Consider the following 18,992-nt stretch of genomic DNA (forward strand, 5'->3'; position numbering starts at 1 on the left):
TTTTAAGCCTCTTTTGAATAGATATATACAGTTTGGGCATATCTTTTTATGTAAGAGAGTTCATGGGTGATTCTGTATTTTAGATGTCAATGAATGTCTTGAGAGCCCTGGCATTTGTTCAAATGGTCAGTGTATCAACACAGATGGGTCTTTTCGCTGTGAATGTCCAATGGGTTACAACCTTGATTACACTGGAGTACGCTGTGTGGGTAAGTGCTGACTCCACATTTCACACTTTGAAAGTTCTGTTTTCTTTCTTATATTCAGCAAAAGGTCTCTCAGGCCCCATGGGTGGCAGTGGGATTTACAAAGCCAGGATAAGTAGCTAGTAACTGCTCTTTCTTCTCCCATTCTACATTTTCCAGTAGACCTGGTTTATGTGAAGATGGGGAGAGTTGCCCAACCTCTGCCTTCAACCAAATATACAAACTCTGATGTGTCTAGAGATTTACAATTGCCAAAACCACTAACTGGGAAAGAGATCCATTTTACTTTATGACTTTCCACTTCTGCTCTGGTGGCAGAAGACCACATCCCTCCCTGGGTTTGTGTTTTTTTTTAGGGCAAGCCACGGCTGTCTGAAGGCTCAGATCATTGCACACTTGATCTCTCGGGGTTCTCTGCATAAAGGCCAGCCAGCCAAGGCCAAGGGGGGTTGCAAGAGTCATGTGTGCCCTGCACAGATCTGGGACATGTGTGAGGGCCAGATGGATATTCATGGGCATACTCCTATAAAACTAAACCTTCTCCAGATTTTGTGGCACTTTCTTATTCTTCTTTTTCAGATACCGATGAATGTTCAATTGGCAATCCCTGTGGAAATGGGACGTGCACCAATGTTATTGGGAGTTTTGAATGCAACTGCAACGAAGGCTTTGAGCCAGGGCCCATGATGAATTGTGAAGGCAAGTGATACTTTTCTTTAGTATTATTTCTTCTTGATATAGAAAGGGTTTTTCATGTCTCAGCTTTTATTTATACTATTCTGACGTTCTATTGATGATTATATTCATCACAAACATATTTTTCTTTATCTCAGTGAGCATAGTTACAAAAGCTACTTTAAAGCCCTTGTCTGATAATTCCAGCATCTTGGTCCTCTCAGAGTTGGCGTCAGTTGCTTATCTTTTCCCTTGAGATTGGGTCACATTTTCCTGGTTCCTAAGTAATTTTGGATTATGCCCTGGATATTGTGAATGATGTTTTCTGGAATCAGTTATATTATTTTGAAGAATATTGACGGTTTTGTCTTAGCAGGCAGTTAACTTGGATAAACATAAAAGTGGACTGTCAGGCCTGTAGAAGACAATGGTTCAGATTTCAGTTCTGTTCTTTAAACCCTAGTGGCTAGCTTCTTTGATTTTGGCCTACACATGTATGGTTAAGTCAGCAACTTGGGCTGCATTTGTGCAAAAAAATGAAAAAGGTATTTCTCTACCTCTGGTCCTCTCATTTCCGGGATTCCTCCTCATTCTTCAGCAGCCTTGGTTGCCCCAAGGCTCCCTTCCCTGAATCCTCCTGGACAGAAGCTCAGAAAGGTTCTACTGAAGATTTAGCTGCCAGGTGCTGCTGTCAGGACTGGTACTATCCACAGGAAAAAAAATTTGAGAACCTATTCTTTGCCTGTTGTTTGCTGACTTTCAGTTCACCACTAAAAACCACTTGAGGTGTTGTTTTTGTATTTTTTTCAGAGTTTATAGTTGTTATTTGTTGGAGGATTAGTTAGGTGCAAAAACATCAGTGTTTATTTGAGCAAGTAATTAGAACTCTAGGCTGAGCACATGCCTGCCTGTTTTCTTGATCAGATATCAATGAGTGTGCACAGAACCCACTGCTGTGTGCTTTCCGCTGCATGAACACCTTCGGGTCCTACGAATGCACATGCCCGATTGGCTATGCCCTCAGGGAAGACCAGAAGATGTGCAAAGGTAAGGCTACAGACAGGGGAGTAGTTAGCACTTTATTTGCCATGCTGGAAATACATTTTAATGAGTTTATGGTTCTCAGCTGTCTTCTTCTAGAGCTTTAGAGAAATGTATCTGACAACATTGCTGGTAGATTTCCATATCTAGATAACAAGATACTTGATGGTCTGTCCAGTCAAGTCAAAAATAAGATGTCACACTCTTGAGCTCTTATTAAAGCAAAGATAGCCCTTTCCTGAACTTCTTATCTTTAGGACCAATGCTGAAATTTTATAAATCTAGAATACAGCCAACGGTTGAAAAAGACTGGGCTCCTCCTTTCTCTGTTACATAATAAGAGCCAGAAGACCAAAAAAGTGACTTAAAAATACTAAACAATACCCTGTTCCTGAAAATTTCTTACTTCTGTGTTTTTCCTGTTAAAAATATTTTATAGACCTGGATGAATGTGCTGAAGGGCTACATGACTGTGAATCTAGGGGCATGATGTGTAAGAATCTGATTGGCACCTTCATGTGCATCTGCCCGCCTGGGATGACCCGAAGGCCTGATGGAGAAGGCTGTGTAGGTAAGGCTTTATGGGATGGTGTCTTTTTATTTAATACTTCTACTCCAAGACAGATTTACAGCGCTATTCCCAAATCATCCTAACTGCAAGCCAGCTATTTTCCAGCTGTTTCAAGGCTGTGCTATATAGCTAGATTTCTTCGATCTCAGGGTCCATGCTAATACAGTAGGTTCTGGATAATACAGTGGAGATTATGCTTGTCCTAGAATATATGCCCTCTTGTTTATCATAATTCTCTGTCTTGTAAATCTAAATCATTAAATTTAGAAGTGTGGAAAAAAACTCCTTGAAACAATGCTACTTACTTATGTAGCAAAATTAAAAGTATGAGTTAATATTCTCGCTTTTGTATCACTCCATGAATGAGGAGAGTAATGAGGCAGGTAATCTCCAGAACTCTGTTACAGGCTGGGTATTTCTGTGACTTAGCCATATTTTTTAATGTTTTTGGACCTCAGTTAATTCATCTATAAAGGGAGGAGGTAGGGCTGGGGCTCTAAGATCACCTCAGGAATTTGAAACGTTATGATTTTATGATGAGTACTGAAGTATCACACCATGTAAGCTGGTCATGGCCACCCCATCCAGTATCTCAGCACTTATTCCCTAAAGTGTTGTCGCCTGAGGCACTGCAGCCCACGACACGGTCTTCCTCCTTCTTGAGAATAAGTGTCTCCCCTTCTTTAATTAATAATCTGCTGTGCTCCCTTTTTAACCTCCAATACCTGGAAAAATGTGGATATTTTTGGAGGAACATTTGAAGATTACTAATAATTTCTTATTTGGGAAAAAATAACATAATAATAGTATTTCTTAAAATAAATCTATTAGTGATTGCCTGGTGCTAAGAGTCAGAATGGAGAGTGGCTGTAAACGGTTGCTGGGGATCCTTTTGGGAAATGGAAACGTTTTAAAACTGGATTGTGGCAATGACTGTACGACTCCAGAATTTACTAAAAATCACTAAATTGTACACTTAAAAATGGAAATTTTATAGCCAGTAAATAATACCTCAGTAAAGTTGTTTTTAAAAATGAATCTACCATAGGAAAAGAAACATGAGGATGTCCACTAAATTTTGGTTGTAGTAACAACCAAAAAAAAAAAAAAAAAAGAGTAGGAAACAACCTAAATGCCCATCACAGGACGACAGCTAAATAAATGTGGCATGGCAATGCTATGAAACCTTACAGAGCAGTTAAAAGGAATAAAATAGATATGCGTATGTACTGAAGTAAAAATAACTCTAAATATTTGGTTACAGAATAATATATACAATGTGTCATATTTTAAAGAAAATTGTAAATCATACAATATTTTTTCTGTAGGTACATATGCAAGCCAGTAAATACACAGGAAAAGATTTATTTATTTATTTATTTTTAACCATTAATTCTTTATTTTTGTGTTTATATTGCAACATCATATTGGAATACAAAAGCTTTTCCCCAAGGCCAGCATGCTTTCTTCCACAACAAATTACACTCCAGGTTCTCACTATTGATAACATATATTTAGTTACAAGATGTGCATGCAAAAGCAAAATATGCTTTGTGTGACTTAAGGCCTTGTGAATATTTAATAAACTTGGTGTAATGAATATTATTAGGAGAGAAAAATGATTTGAAAGTAGTAAGATTGATGATATAACACGAATCAAGAGGGATATAAGGTAATTATATCATTTTACTGTATTCAGCAACCAGAAAAATCTGAATTTTAGCTATCAAACTGGAAAAATATGGTGTATTATTTTCTCTGCAAATAGCCAAATAGATTAAAAATTAAAAGACTCTATTAGGTTCATTATACAATATGCAAACTGTAAAATATTATTAATCTTTTCTATCGTTACGAGGTTTCTGTGGCAACTTGGAAAATCTTATGCTCAAGAGAAATTTCCCAACATTTGTTTGCATTGTCAGGAAAATTTTTAAAAAAGAAAGAAAATAAATCTAAGATTTGTAGCAATCAGGTCTTTTTAGATATGTTTTAGTTATACGTTTTGAATTACAAAAAACATAACATTAAAGCAGACAAGATCCAGATGGATGCTAAAATTAGTGGGCAAAAATTTAAGAGAAAAAGGATATAAACGCCAATTCATAGGAAAAGAATTACATCCAGGGACGCTATTAGAGGTTACTGGTCTGAAATGAATTCAACTGTATGTGTCAATTTTAATTTTTTACAAAAGAGTGAATTCCTGAATTACATATGTAATATTAAATTAATTTTTAAATGTCTGCAACAACCCATCAGATTATAATTGGATTTCATAGTTTCTTTTAATCTAATAGATATTTCATTCGAAATCCACTACTTAATAAAGTTAAAATAGATCACCTTAGAGGTTTGGTTATGCAGTGGTTCTTTCAAAAACACTGTTTTTCTAAGATCTGAAAACACTGTTCTTACAAGATCTGAAAACCAAGTTAAACCTAGACTCTTAAGTCATGTTTATAGAGTAATATATGTTTCTCAAAGTGTATGAAAGGGTAGAAATAACATGTATGGAAGACACTGTTACAATTCTGAGTTCTTCTTACGCATGAGATCCGTTGTAATTTTTTTTTTTTTTTTTTTGGTTGCATTGGGTCTTTGTTGCTGCGTGCGAGCTTTCTCTAGTTGCGGCCAGTGGGAGCTACTCTTCGTTGCAGTGCGCGGGCTTGTCATTGTGGTGGCTTCTCTGTTGCAGAGCACAGGCTCTAGGCACGCAGGCTTCAGTAGTTGCAGCACGTGGGCTCAGTAGTTGCAGCGTGCAGGCTTCAGTAGTTGTGGTGCACAGGCTTAGTTGCTCTATGGCATGTGGGATCTTCCCAGACCAGGGATCGAACCCATGTTCCCTGCAATTGACAGGGGGATTCTTAACCACTGCATCACCAAGGAAGTCCCCATTGTAATTTCTTTTTGTCAAGTTATCTCAGGGATTCTCAGTGCCAAAGGTGTGAAAGCAAAAGTAATCCAAGACTTTAAGATACATCAAGTTATCTTTCAAGTATAAAAGCTGTACTATATGTCATCAAACATGGCAGAACTCACTCAGTATATCCAACAAAAGCCCTTCTTGAAAAAAGTAATTCAAATCAGACAACTAAAATACTAATCAAAATAAAGGTATCAACATTAGGGACAGGATGAGATCAAGAAGGTAGACCTTGAACCCTCAGATTCTAGAAATAAGAAACACTGTACAATTTTTTAAATCCATAACTCAGTTTAATACTTTTGCGTATACTTTAAAACTTATGCAATAAGTTTCCTAAAAGAAAAAATATATATCTTTAACAAGAAACATCACAGTGAGTTTCAGAACAATAAGAGCAAGTGAAAATCCTTAAAGCTCCCAAGAGAGCAAAACCAGATTCCCTACAAATGAACCTTATTACTGGGTAAAAGAAAACAGTGGAGCATCAGTATTTTCAAAACATTCTAAGGAAAAATAATTTTGAACTAAAATTTTATATCCAATCTAGTGATAAAGCAAACAAAAATATGGCATTGTCAGAAATGTGTTGTAGAATATTTATCACCCACGTACCCTCTCTGAAATGATTACCAAATTATATTCCAATATATTTTTTAAAGTTAATTCAAGAGGAAGTAGTAGTATACGTGAAGCAATGGTAAGCCAAGAAACCAGTAACCCTTATTATGTGGTTTAAATAGATGCTGGTGGTCCATAAAAACAAAAACATAACAATCCAAAATTTCTCGACCACATCAACATGGCAGGTGACACAGGGAGAGAAGAGAAAGAAGTCATACCAAGGTACTCGTTATGGTCAGAAGCTTTTGAAACAGATACCTCTTGATATAAATAGAAAAATATTCATTAACGTGTATGTTGAAGTTGTTTCATGGTTACCACTGGAAGAATAGAAGATTACAACTTCCAGACATGAGTTAGGGATGAGAGGAGGGCAGAGAAAACTAGACTGATCGAAGAAATATTGAGAGAAGGGGGCAATAGCATGGTAAATATAAAATAATATAAAATGGCAGGCAACAGTCCAAACATATCAGTTTGGAAATAGTTCAAATTTCTGTTAAAAGGCAAATGTACTTTTAAAAATTATTTTACAATGCAGCTTGGTGCTTTTTACAAGAAACGTACCAAATCAAAATGTGAGCTAGATTGAAAATAAAGGGGTAGGACAAGATATTCAAGGCAAATGCTAATAAAAAGCAAGCACATGCAAAATAAATATTAACAGATTGAAGATTGAAAAGTATAGACATGAAGGGAGCAATTAATCAGAAGGATTTAATTGTCATGAGTTCTCATGCTTCTGACAACATTGATTTGAAAAATACCTCAAACAAAATTTACAAAATATCAAATAAACACAATAAGTAAGTATATAGGGATTTTAATAAAACAGTTTTGCTGTAATATATTTATTTATCACCAATCAAAAGAGCAGTACGGCCTAAATTCCTTCTTCCATTAGCCGCCCTTAACACACTGCTCCACTCCTGTGATTTTACTCAAAGGCAGTCTAGGAACTTGTCCTTTATCCATGGCCTAAGTGCCCTTTTACCCTACTCTCCACCTCTCCCTAACACCTACCCCCCCTTTCCCGCCCTCAGCCTCTCTCTCATATCACATAAATTGGCATCCTCTTCCCCAAAGTTCTTTCTCTCCTTGTCAAGTAATCCCTTTTGGAGGCCAATTTTCTTATTCTCCATCAAATATCACCTCTTCCCCGAAAAGAGGAAGAGGAAAAGAAGGAAAGGGAAAAAAACACTTTGTTAACCAAGAACCCATCTTGGAAGGATGAGGTGTATTTAAAAATAAATTAGTATTCTATCATATTAGTATTTTGGTGAGGAAGTTTTAAATATGATATAACCCATTAGAAGATAAACTTGTAAATTACAATTTTATAGTCTACTCATGATTCACATTATTTGCTTTTCTAAAGATGAAAATGAATGCAGGACCAAGCCAGGAATCTGTGAAAATGGGCGTTGCGTTAACACTATTGGGAGCTATAGGTGCGAGTGTAATGAAGGCTTTCAGTCAAGCTCTTCAGGAACTGAATGCCTTGGTAAGTTGATAAATGAGTATATTTTACTTGGTAAATGAAACATCTGTTTTGTGACATCATCCCAGAAGAGTTCTACATATGTATCCTTGTCTGCTAAACAGATTCCCCAATCTGAGTAATAATCCACATACCTCTTCCTTAAAGGTAGACATCTATTAAAATGACATATTTGTATATGTATGTGTTGTACCTATGTCTATGCTTAATGTAAATAACCATCTTAAATGGTCTTTCCAAAATTAAGATTAATTAAGCTCTATGGAAAATGTGACTTTAGTAAAACTTACATCAGGGGATGATTTAATTCCAAAAGAAAATATTTGTTATGTAAGGTAAGCTTTGCTGTATTAATGATATTAAAGAATATGCCACATTTCAAAAATGCAGTGAAAGTTGATTTTTATTTTATGGTACAGGAAAATGTTTTACAAAATATTTTCTTTTGGAAAATATAAGTCTCAGACATTTTAATGATAACATGCATACATCATAAACCATTTTAGTTAATTATGAGCAGGTGTAAAAGTATGGAGTAGTAAAATTTAAGGCAAACAGAGAACTAGCACTCATCACTGGATTTGGTGCAAAAATAGAACATTTCAACTACATCAGATTGTTCTCAAAATGCTGTCATCTGCTTCAAATCCTAGGAAATTATTAGTCAAGAAATTGGCTATTGTTGTCTTAAATCTAGACCTTTTTGGAAATAGAAAAGATAACCTACAGAAAAAGTGTTCTTTTCTGTTCATATTAACAGTTCATTAGGACGGTTCTTAAAACCACATAAAAGATCTCTTTGCCTACTTATATCATTGAAATCCCTTTATTTATAATTAAAAAACTACTTAATCCAATGTTTGAACAGTATTTTAGATGTCTAAAATACAGGAGATTAGATTGAATATGTACCAAAATTATAACATAGTCTAGAATTTGCTTTTCAAAAACAAATCCTGTTGCTCATTTGCTTATTTAAAGGGAAATAATTTCCTTTGATTTTCCTTTTATCTGGATTCTACAGGAATGGTAGTTTACTATCACTTAGCTGCAGATGAAAAAAAAAAGAAAAATCCCAAATCTATTTAAGTATAGTTTCACTTATTATTAAATTTAATAAACTGTGTTTAGTGAAAGAACACTCCGTGAAATTAATCTCCAACAAAACTTTCTAATCATTGTCTTAAACATTGTCTTAAAAGAATATTTAGCTTTTAAGAAAGTATTTCTAAGGAGAACATTGATTGTCCTATTTAATTTGAAGACCAAGGTGTCAGTTCCTTGACACTGATGCCTATTAACTACATTCTCATTTCAGACAATCGACAGGGACTCTGCTTTGCAGAGGTATTGCAGACCATGTGTCAGATGGCATCCAGCAGCCGTAACCTTGTCACAAAGTCAGAATGCTGCTGCGATGGGGGGCGAGGCTGGGGTCACCAGTGTGAGCTCTGCCCACTTCCTGGAACTGCCCAGTACAAAAAGATATGTCCTCATGGCCCAGGATATACCACTGATGGAAGAGGTAAGGAGTTGAGGAAATTCATGCATATTATTAACACAGTGAACATTAAATCAGATTAATTTTGAAGGAAGTAAAATAATAGCTAAAATATGTGTGCGTATGTTGTGGTTGTATACGCTTTTCGCTAATGCTTCAGAGACTTTGAAAGGTATAATCTTCATATTAAATCTAAAAGGCAGAATCTATTATTATTCCTATTTTAAAAGATAGAAACTGAAGCACAAAGCTTAAACGATAAATCATTTTCCCAAGATCACAGCCTTTTTAAGGGATGGACCAAGGAATGGAACATATCTGTCTAACCCCAAAGGCCATGGATAACTCCTGAACTATACTTGCTTCATTTAAATAAAGATTACTTGTTTGTTTGTGTGTAACGCATTTGTTTGAGTGTACGCAGGGACTCATTCTGTTGGCAACATATTTACAAACCAGCAAGTCTCATAAATGATTAGTAGTTTCCATTTTTTTGGTACAATCAGTATACTAATGTCCTAAAAATGTCATTTTCCTCTATTACTATACAGATTCTCGACCCTGTGCTTGATTACTTTGCTAATGAAACCCTTTCTTCAGTCTAATACAAGTGTGAATTTAAAGCCAATCCATGGTATACTATCACAAATTCCAAATTAGTTGAACTTCAGAGGGGTAGCTTTCTAGATTCCAAAAAAATAATTCATACTTAGATTGCAGAACGAGTAGACTTCAGTGGGGCTTTCAACATAGCCTTCCTTTTTTTACCTCTTCCTATCACTTCAGATTCTTTTTTTTCTCTCCCTTCTATGTTGCCACTGGAGTGAATGATGAAAAGGTACACCAGCACAATTATGAATGTTGGTTCTTAATGATCTGTCAATTCCTTAATTTCTCTTAGTTTCTAACCAGTTTTATTCTTGCATCTGTATTAAATTACATTTGTTTTTGCCTTGGGGTTTTTGGTGGACAGATATTGATGAATGCAAAGTTATGCCAAATCTCTGCACCAATGGTCAGTGCATCAATACCATGGGCTCCTTCCGGTGCTTCTGCAAGGTTGGCTACACCACGGACATCAGCGGAACCTCGTGTGTAGGTAAGGCGAGGCGAGGCGTCTCTGCATCTGGGTGGTTGTTTCCTACATGTCATTTACTGTCAGCAGAGTATCTTTATTATGGAGCTTTGGAATGTACATTTTGTTAAAAAATGCCATTCCTTTCAGCAGTGTGGTTCTTAATATCATAGGAGTTGTCCAAGACCTTGTCTAGTAATGTGAGACACAGAATTGTTTAATTCATCAAAAAGTCTGTGCAATTAGGGAAACATAGAAATTATTAAAAATATATTTTCAACATTTTATGTTTAATTTAAAATGTATAAAGGCATGTTTGTTTGTCATTCTTTTAATGAAAGAATAGGACTTTTGATTGTGAAATTGTGTGTTTGCATATGGAGAGAGTGCTTTTTGCTTGTTTTTCATTGTGGTTTTTTTGCATAAAATATGCCAATTAAGCATCATCTAAAATTTCCAGTTGCAAAGCAGTCTCAGTACAGAGACCTTCTACATTTTTACAATCTCTTTTTCTAATTTATTTTATTGTCTCATCGACACCATTCTATGACAATTGGAGGGGGTTGGTAGCTTGCCTTTCTGAGTCTTTCCAAAGCATTTAGTTTTCATTAAAGAAAAAAAACTTTTCTCCTTCATATTTCATCAACTTACATCAACTTGTTTTAATAACAAGCATACCTGGCATGAAAAGGTTAAGAAAAACCAAACTAAATCTTAGTAAACATTCAACTCACTTGTTTGGGCAAGAGAGTGATAGAGACTAGGCTATCAGTCATGAGCTTTTAGCATTCTGTGGGCTATCAATCAATGTGTTTTATGGGGGAAATGGAGGTGATTTGCTATCAGAGTCCTAGCAGAAAGAAGGTGGCATATTCAAATGAGGACAGTTTACAGAGACTTGTTTTTGACAAAGAGACAGTATATAAAGGTGTGGGTAGAGTGGGCAGAAACTGCAAGGGATAATGCTGAGTGCTGGGACTGTACCACCTCTGGGCCAAAGATAGAGGGAAAGATTGAAACTTAGAAGAGGGAAGAAGTTTTGCCCAGAGACCTGCCTTGAGAGCATCTGTGACCTCTGATCCCATCTTGCGAGGAGGGAATTGAGGAATTAAGGACCAGCCTGAAGGCAGAGGGCAGGAGAGCCTGCTAATGGTGTCTGTGCAGTTCAGCCTCCTGGGCCCGAAAACAGGGTGGACCAGGGTGAGGACTGGATCTGAAGGGGGAAGTGGGAGGCTTCCAGCACAGTCTGTGATGCCGAAAGATTCTTAGGGGAGTGTCAGCTAAGAGAGGTTGAGAATTCCTGCCACATCCACGTGTCAAAGGAAAGAAACTCTAGCCTTTAAGTTTATGATTCTCAAGCTGTAAACCAAAGTACACCGAATCTAAAAAAATCTAGTGTATTTTTTTAAACCCAGACAGTTGTTCCGGATATTATAATATTTGCCCAAGACACGCTCGACAGAGTAAACCGGTAAATTAATTTAGAGAAAATTGTTCTGTGCCTCATTTCTATTTTCCATTTTAAGTTGAAGAGTAAAAGAAAAAGATGAAGTGAGAATATGGAGGGAGGAAAGGGACTGGTTTTTCCTTCTAACCAATAATTTAATCCTCACATCACTTTTGCTTAGATCTTGATGAATGTTCACAGTCCCCAAAACCCTGCAACTTCATCTGCAAGAACACGGAGGGGAGTTACCAGTGCTCCTGTCCTCGGGGCTATGTCCTACAGGAGGACGGAAAGACATGCAAAGGTGCGTGAAGAGTCTGCATTCTTCTGAAAAAAGAGTCCTCTCTTTTTTCAGATTCAAAGTCAGCTAATCAGGGATGATACTGTGTGTCTCAGCTTCACTAAAGCACATCTTCCTAGTGACCATTTTATGATTCACAGAAAATTCTACCAAAGGACACATGCCAGGAGGCAGAGAGAATTAAAACCCGGGTTACAGTGGTTTGCTTGTTACAGCAAACCACCCAAACTGAAAAATAAATTAAATAATACAGAAAGCTATGGTGAAGGAAGAGACTGAACAACTAAAATAATATTTATTTTGTTGCTTATCTGAGATTTCATTTCTCTAAACTATCTTTATTACACATTTACTGCAGAAGATTGAAAATGAATAGGTAAATTTAAATTTTTGCTTACATAGTTTTAGTAGTAATTATCAAACTAAATTAGATAATTAAAAGAGCTTCAATACTATACTCATATGTTCAATTTTATAGTAAACCTCATCGGTATGAAAATAATGGACTGAGGAAATTCCTGTCTAATTAAATTTTTGAAATACAGTTTATTCTCAAGAAGATGAAGTTTTATTTCCAAGAAATACCAAAAAACAAATAGAATAAAATAATAGGAAGCAATATTATACCCTTGGCTCTACTTAGTGAACCGTTATGAGTCAATTTAATTTTGCACGTTTATAGTTATTTTTATTTGAGTGCAACTGTGTGTGTGTGTGTTTTAAGCTTTAAAATAGTTAGTCTTGTCTGCATCTTACATTGCTCTGTGAATTTATTTAAATGTCTTTTCCCATATTAAGTTCCAATCCAACCAAAATCAGATTTTGAGTTTTCTATCAGTATAGTTCAAATACTAGTTCCATTTATGACTAGAATTATAGATGCTGTGATTTTGCTTCTTCTGGTATTTATGATGGTGTTTTCATTTGGATCCTGAGAACCTGACGCAGTGTTTGTGTTAAGACCTTCATCAATTTTCAGATTCTGTTTTATTTTTGTTTAATCCCTTCTTTAATAGAAATAAGTGACCAGCCATGTACTAAACTGTGCATTAAATACAAGAATTATAACCTTTGGATATTAGTTTTGAGAACAGTTCATGAACACTACTATGATTCATCCTTTCAGTTTTTTATTTTAAGAAAACTTTGTGGTATGTATCACCTTAGCCATCCTATCATTGTAGCCCATGATATTTATGCTGCTTAAGTATGTGAAAAGAAACTCCTTGCCATATGCATATGGATATCTACAAAGCTTCCAACAAAAATCTAGACAAAATACTCCTTGTGGCTTCCTGAGAAAGGAGGCAAAGCCAGATAACTCTGCTCCAATTTTCATAGGCTTCTCTTTCATTGCAGACCTTGATGAATGTCAAACCAAACAGCACAACTGCCAGTTCCTCTGTGTCAACACTCTGGGAGGTTTTACCTGTAAATGTCCACCTGGTTTCACACAGCATCACACTGCTTGTATTGGTAAGACAAAACTACAAAAGAGAAATTTTGCAAACTTTTAGTAGAAGCCTAAAACTGTACTTAAAAAATGGTAGAATAATGGCTCAGTATTTACATTAAAACCAATCCCTCATAATTACTGGTCTAAAAATGTTGTTAATAATAGATTTTTTTTCACTAGAACAATATCCAAAGGAAAAAATCCTGTATAGTCCAAGCACATGCACATGAGGTGTATTCCAGGCAATGCCTTTATATTGCATTCTAAATATAACCATGTTTGTTCAGATAAAATATGAGTAAAGGCTCACTGTAGTTTAGAACATGCTAATGAATATGCTGGGTTTTTTTTTTTTTTTTATGTTAGAAGGCACACAGGTTAAGAGACTTTGTCTGTACTATCGAAAACCATGTCCTCAATTGACCCAAAATATGCTCTAATTTCAAATCTCTTGAAATATATTTTTTCTGACCATTTTTGCCTTTAACATGACCATGAATAATGGTATACATTTCCCTAAAATTCTGTTTTCACATCATGAAACTTAGGCTTTCATACTTCACTTTTTACTTCATGTAGTAAAATTTGAGTCATATAATAATTGGGAAGCTTGACGCTCTCCCACTTTGTGCTTTGCTAGACAACAATGAATGTGGGTCTCAGCCTTCACTTTGTGGAGCAAAAGGAATCTGTCAAAACACCCCTGGAAGTTTCAGCTGCGAATGCCAAAGAGGGTTCTCTCTTGATGCCACGGGACTGAACTGTGAAGGTGAGTTTATTTGCTCAAATATTCTTATTCTAATACAGCAAACTGTTTTCTTTTAACTTCCAAGCCACTCAATGAGCAATTGAGATCATCTCAAAAGAAAAAAAATTAACAAAATAAAACCCAGAAATTGATTTTTTTGTTCATAAATTTTCATATATCATTTTGGGGGCAGAGGAAAACCTTAATGTCATGAAACAAAAATCCTGTGAGTACAAATTGGCTTCTAAAGTAACTGTTTACCTAATTACTGATCTAAAAAAGAATTGAACTGAAAAAGAATTCTGTACCTAATTTAGTTTACAGTAGTGTATGAGTATACCAGAAAAAAATTGGATGTCTGTTCCATGATACTTGAATGTGTAAATATTACATGTAAGACAAAGAACGAATTATAGAGAACCGAAAAAATGTACAGAAAGCTCTGGGGAAAACTGATGGCGATTTTATTTGGTCTGAGACTCCTGATTCACTCTCTTTTCTATAAAGGGCATTTCCTATAAAGTCTCTGTCACAATAGGTATTTCCTATTAAGTCCAAGGGAACATTTAAGTAGGAATAAAATAAGAATTTGCCTGTGGTCAATAAAATATTATATTGTTCTTCAGTATTTCTATTGCATGTGCTAGCGTATGAGACAAATGTACTAGGATTGGTAGCTTTTACAAAATGCTCATGCCAGAGATTCTGAGAGCATATACATCCCCTTTATATTTTTATATACAATTGTAATTTATGTCTTTATTGATATTAGTCACCCTTTAATTAATTATTCTTAGAAATATATGATTTTGAATTCTAGAAATATATTCAAAATTGTTAATATTCTCTAAGAATTACTCAAAGTTTTTAATATACTCTAAGAATTATAGGACTTTTATATGTATCTAATTTTCCGCCAAGAAAAATTCAGTTTAAAAATTTTCTATTTTAATATTTTGTATTCGAAGTCATTGAGACTTTGAAAGTATTCTGAACATACAGCTGCTTGCCATGTGTGGGTTTGGCTTGTAACCATCCACATAAGATATCATTTATTAATTATCCATATAAATTTGTTACGCATACATCAGACATGCCAATTTCATTTCACTTTTTATGGGTAGGTTTCAAAGCCTCAGTTGTCATTCCAGAAGAGTATGCATGTCTGAACAAAGAAATTATTCCATATGTGTCATAATACTATATCGTGTCTAAAAATAACATATTTAGAATACTTTAAATTTGCATCTAATTAATCTTGAATGGTAATAAAATTTTTTGTGTGCAAACCATTATACTTTTTAGGTATTTCTGTAGTGCTTGTATCTTCCCCAAAATGAGGATTATATGTCAATCACTTTTGAACCTACTGGAATATATAATGCAAAGATATTTATATCATTTACCAAATAAATCATACCGTATGTAGTTAATCCATCCAAAATGCACAACATTTGTGGTTGCTATGGTTGATTTGCTGACATTAAGTTGTTATTTAGAGCACTGACGTGGCATGGCTGGTGGATAGCATAAGAATGATGTGGTTTCTTATCTCAGAACTGTTCTCTGCACCACCACTGATTAATAACTATGTGACTTGGAAAAATCACAGCCCCTCAGTATGTCTTGTTTGTTTGTTCCTGTGATAATAGTTACCCCAGGCTGTGTTTGGAGTTCATTTAAGAATAGTAGAAGAAAGGTTACATAAAGATCTTGCCGGGATTGTTTTTGCAGATGTTGATGAATGTGATGGAAACCATAGGTGCCAGCATGGCTGCCAGAACATCCTGGGAGGCTACAGGTGTGGCTGCCCTCAAGGATATATTCAGCATTACCAGTGGAATCAGTGTGTCGGTGAGCACTCGCTTGTTACACAGCATCTGCTTTTCTCACCTTAAAGTATCTTTGAGTAAAAAGAACGAACAATAAAGACTGGCATTTCAGTGTAGCCTTTAAACCCTAGAACTTAAAAACCAGTACTTAGGACTGATGCATGGGGATCCATTAAACTAGTCTCTGTACATGTGTGTATTTGAAAATATACATAATAAAAATGTTAAGTACCTAAATGGTAACTCAACTAGAGCTTTCATAATTTTAATTTTCTGCTAGGCGTAATTCTAAGTTTCTGAAGATGGTGTCAAGAATCATCATCTTCACATGTTAAGGTCAGAGGGTTTTTATCGGTAATTTAGTATCTTTTGATTGGGGGTTGAAGGATTGCCCATCCATCCCCCTCATATAAATCTAAAGGGATTCAGATCAACTTAATGAGCACCATTCATCTGTGCTCTCCAGTCACATATTTAATGAAGAGGCTAAAGGATTTTAAGGTAGAAAAAGTACCTAGTTACACCAAATTCTATTGAAAACTCCATACAAAAGTGTTTATAAAATAAAATCTGTAGGCACTCAGCTCCCTTTCTTGCACTTGATAGAGTCATGGAAATTCTCCTTTTAAGGAGAGATTGATCAAAGAGAACATTACTCTCTACTTGAATAGCTGGCTAACTTAGTTAGCATATGCCTAATTTCTTGGCTCCATTTGAATGCCCTTCATAGAGGCAACATCCAACACAGTGTGACATTAGATGCTGGCACAGCAGAACGGAAAGGGGAACAGTGGTCCTGCTGAGAAACAACAGGGTACTTCCTGTTTCTCTGTAGTCATTTAAATTACCCCACATGTATTTCAGATATTTTACTGTGAGCAATCCTCTAAATAAATTAACCTGATTTTATCCTTGGTGATCTTCTCAAAAGAAATTTCTAATGACAGTTTAGTGAATTGAGAAAATCAAGACAAATTTCAAAGGAGGGAAAGCAACTCTGAACGTCATCGCAAGTCTGCTGTGGCCTTGTGCCAGGTTAAAGACAGATGCTTAGCCACACCACAAATAGACACTCGTGGGGGAAATGCAAAAACCACTAATGATCTAGGAGTTAAGGACAGACTTTGAAAGGATTATCAAAATGATGAGTTAGGCAGTCAATCAAAATAACTTCATAAATTTAGTTTACTTCTTTTCTCTTCATAGAAAAAAGAATGTCGCAGAAGTTGTTATGCCCTGATTTATTGATTCATAAACAGAGATAAAGTATAGGCACACTCTTCAGAACATAGGGAATGGTACTTTTTTAGATAGCTATTAAACAGTGTGAAACGATTTTATTGTGTTGTTTATAAAATATGAGGCCCAAGCCTCTATTTGGTTAACACCACGGCTTCTTGTTTAATTCTACAGAACTTAAAGCAAAAGAATGATCCTCTAATATTTCACATGTGTCAGCTTAACTAAAATTCTTGTTTTTAAAGTGATCATGAGTGGAAATAGGAACATGTATGGAGTATCAACTCAATTTCTACGTTTTTAAGTTTCCTGGAGTTTTTGTCTGTAAGCATTTAGTGCGAAAATAGCCACACAGGTTTTCACTGAATTTGGTCTAACTTAAAGTCAGGGCTATGTGATGTATCCCACTTCTTCTTGCTGGGATCCTTGGAATAGGCACTTAAGCAAGGCAGTCACCCCAAAGCAGCTCACGCTGGAGTCCAGCCAGAGGCCAGTATGCCTTCTAGTCAGGAGAGACCCCCATGGGCAGAGGGATAAGTGGTTTCAAAGATGAGTTCAAAGCTAAAGATACATAAGCAGATATCCCCAACTGCAAGAATTAATTTGTTAGCTTGCTCTGCTAAAATGGGCCTCTGTAAGCAGCAGGCCCCTGGTAAGTAAGATGAAGCAGGGGTTTAATTTGAAAGATTCGAGATTCTTCTGTGCAGGGTTGAGCAGTCCAGCTGGTCTCTAGTAAAATTGCTGACTTTCTTGCCTTGAACCCACAGAACACAGTTGGAATTTTAACTCAAATATATGGCAGTAAGAGAATTAAACAACCCATTGGGAACTAATAAAAGCAACAAGTTAGCAAAATAACAAGCATTATAACAAAATGCAAATCGAAAGGCCACAAATCATTTTTATCTGTCACTATGGGTATGAAATATCTTCAGTTATTCATATGATTGAGGGGGGAATATAGTATGAAGTATTTCAGACAGATTTAAGTGGGGTCGCCTTGTAAAAAGACAAAAATGTTAGTGCATCAGATAACTTAACTAATATTAAATTGTAAACCTACAATGTTGTTAATACTACTACCAATTTAAGAAAAATGACAGTTCTTGTAAGTGTTAATAATGAAAAAAGTTTTTAATTCAAATGAATACTTTCAGAAGTTTCCAGCCAGTTACCACAGAACATTTATAACATTCTGGTACGTGGACTGTACAGATTTAGGTAACATTCTCAAATATATGCAAGCATGACGATTATTCCAAATTGAAAATAAGGGAATATTATTAACATTTGCATATGGTTACTTCTAAGTATATGAAGCTTTGGGTTATGTGCTGTCAGCAACTTCTAGTTCCTTGTATGTCCTTTTCAAAATAACTTGAACATGGTTTAGCAAGGCTTGAGTCAGCTCAAAGTGGGTCTCAAACAGGAACGTATTTTCAAAGTCAGATTACCTAAGCCTATAGAATTATGCTGTGATGTACGTTTATAGCATATAAACATGAAGTCTATCCTGGTGCTTCCAGAAATTTTACCTACTTAGAAATGTTCATGTCAGTGGTATGTTTAAAAGCAATTTATTCAACTAACTAGTTTTGCCTCGTAATTTTTCTACCTAACACAGTGTCGAATACTATATTCATAGCAGGATCATTTTGTTAAATTATAACCTAACTCACATTCTCCATTAGGAGAGAAACACCACATATAAATGTCAGATTTAATTATAAAAGCAGATGAGCCTTTGAGGCAGAATTCCAAGTCTTTTGTATGTAGAAATAAAATAGTTATATTTATGTCATAGGTAGCCTGGTTATTAAGAATTTATTCATATGCTTTCTCCCCATGA

At 35.5% G+C, this 18,992-nt stretch overlaps 1 protein-coding gene across 1 annotated transcript in view; it reads left to right on the forward strand.

Annotated features, from left to right (window-relative positions):
* Positions 1-18,992, forward strand: part of FBN2 (fibrillin 2) — a 231,966-nt gene that overhangs the window by 205,942 nt on the left and 7,032 nt on the right. Inside the window, exons 52-62 of the mRNA XM_004279867.3 lie at positions 84-209; positions 786-905; positions 1,806-1,928; positions 2,362-2,493; positions 7,422-7,547; positions 8,863-9,069; positions 10,019-10,144; positions 11,749-11,871; positions 13,228-13,344; positions 13,965-14,093; positions 15,807-15,926. Of these exons, the coding sequence (XP_004279915.1) occupies positions 84-209; positions 786-905; positions 1,806-1,928; positions 2,362-2,493; positions 7,422-7,547; positions 8,863-9,069; positions 10,019-10,144; positions 11,749-11,871; positions 13,228-13,344; positions 13,965-14,093; positions 15,807-15,926 (1,449 nt within the window). The remainder of the gene's footprint in view (positions 1-83; positions 210-785; positions 906-1,805; positions 1,929-2,361; positions 2,494-7,421; positions 7,548-8,862; positions 9,070-10,018; positions 10,145-11,748; positions 11,872-13,227; positions 13,345-13,964; positions 14,094-15,806; positions 15,927-18,992) is intronic.

Source organism: Orcinus orca, chromosome 3 (genome assembly GCF_937001465.1).
Source record: "Orcinus orca chromosome 3, mOrcOrc1.1, whole genome shotgun sequence".
In the NCBI taxonomy this organism is placed as follows: Eukaryota; Metazoa; Chordata; class Mammalia; order Artiodactyla; family Delphinidae; genus Orcinus; species Orcinus orca.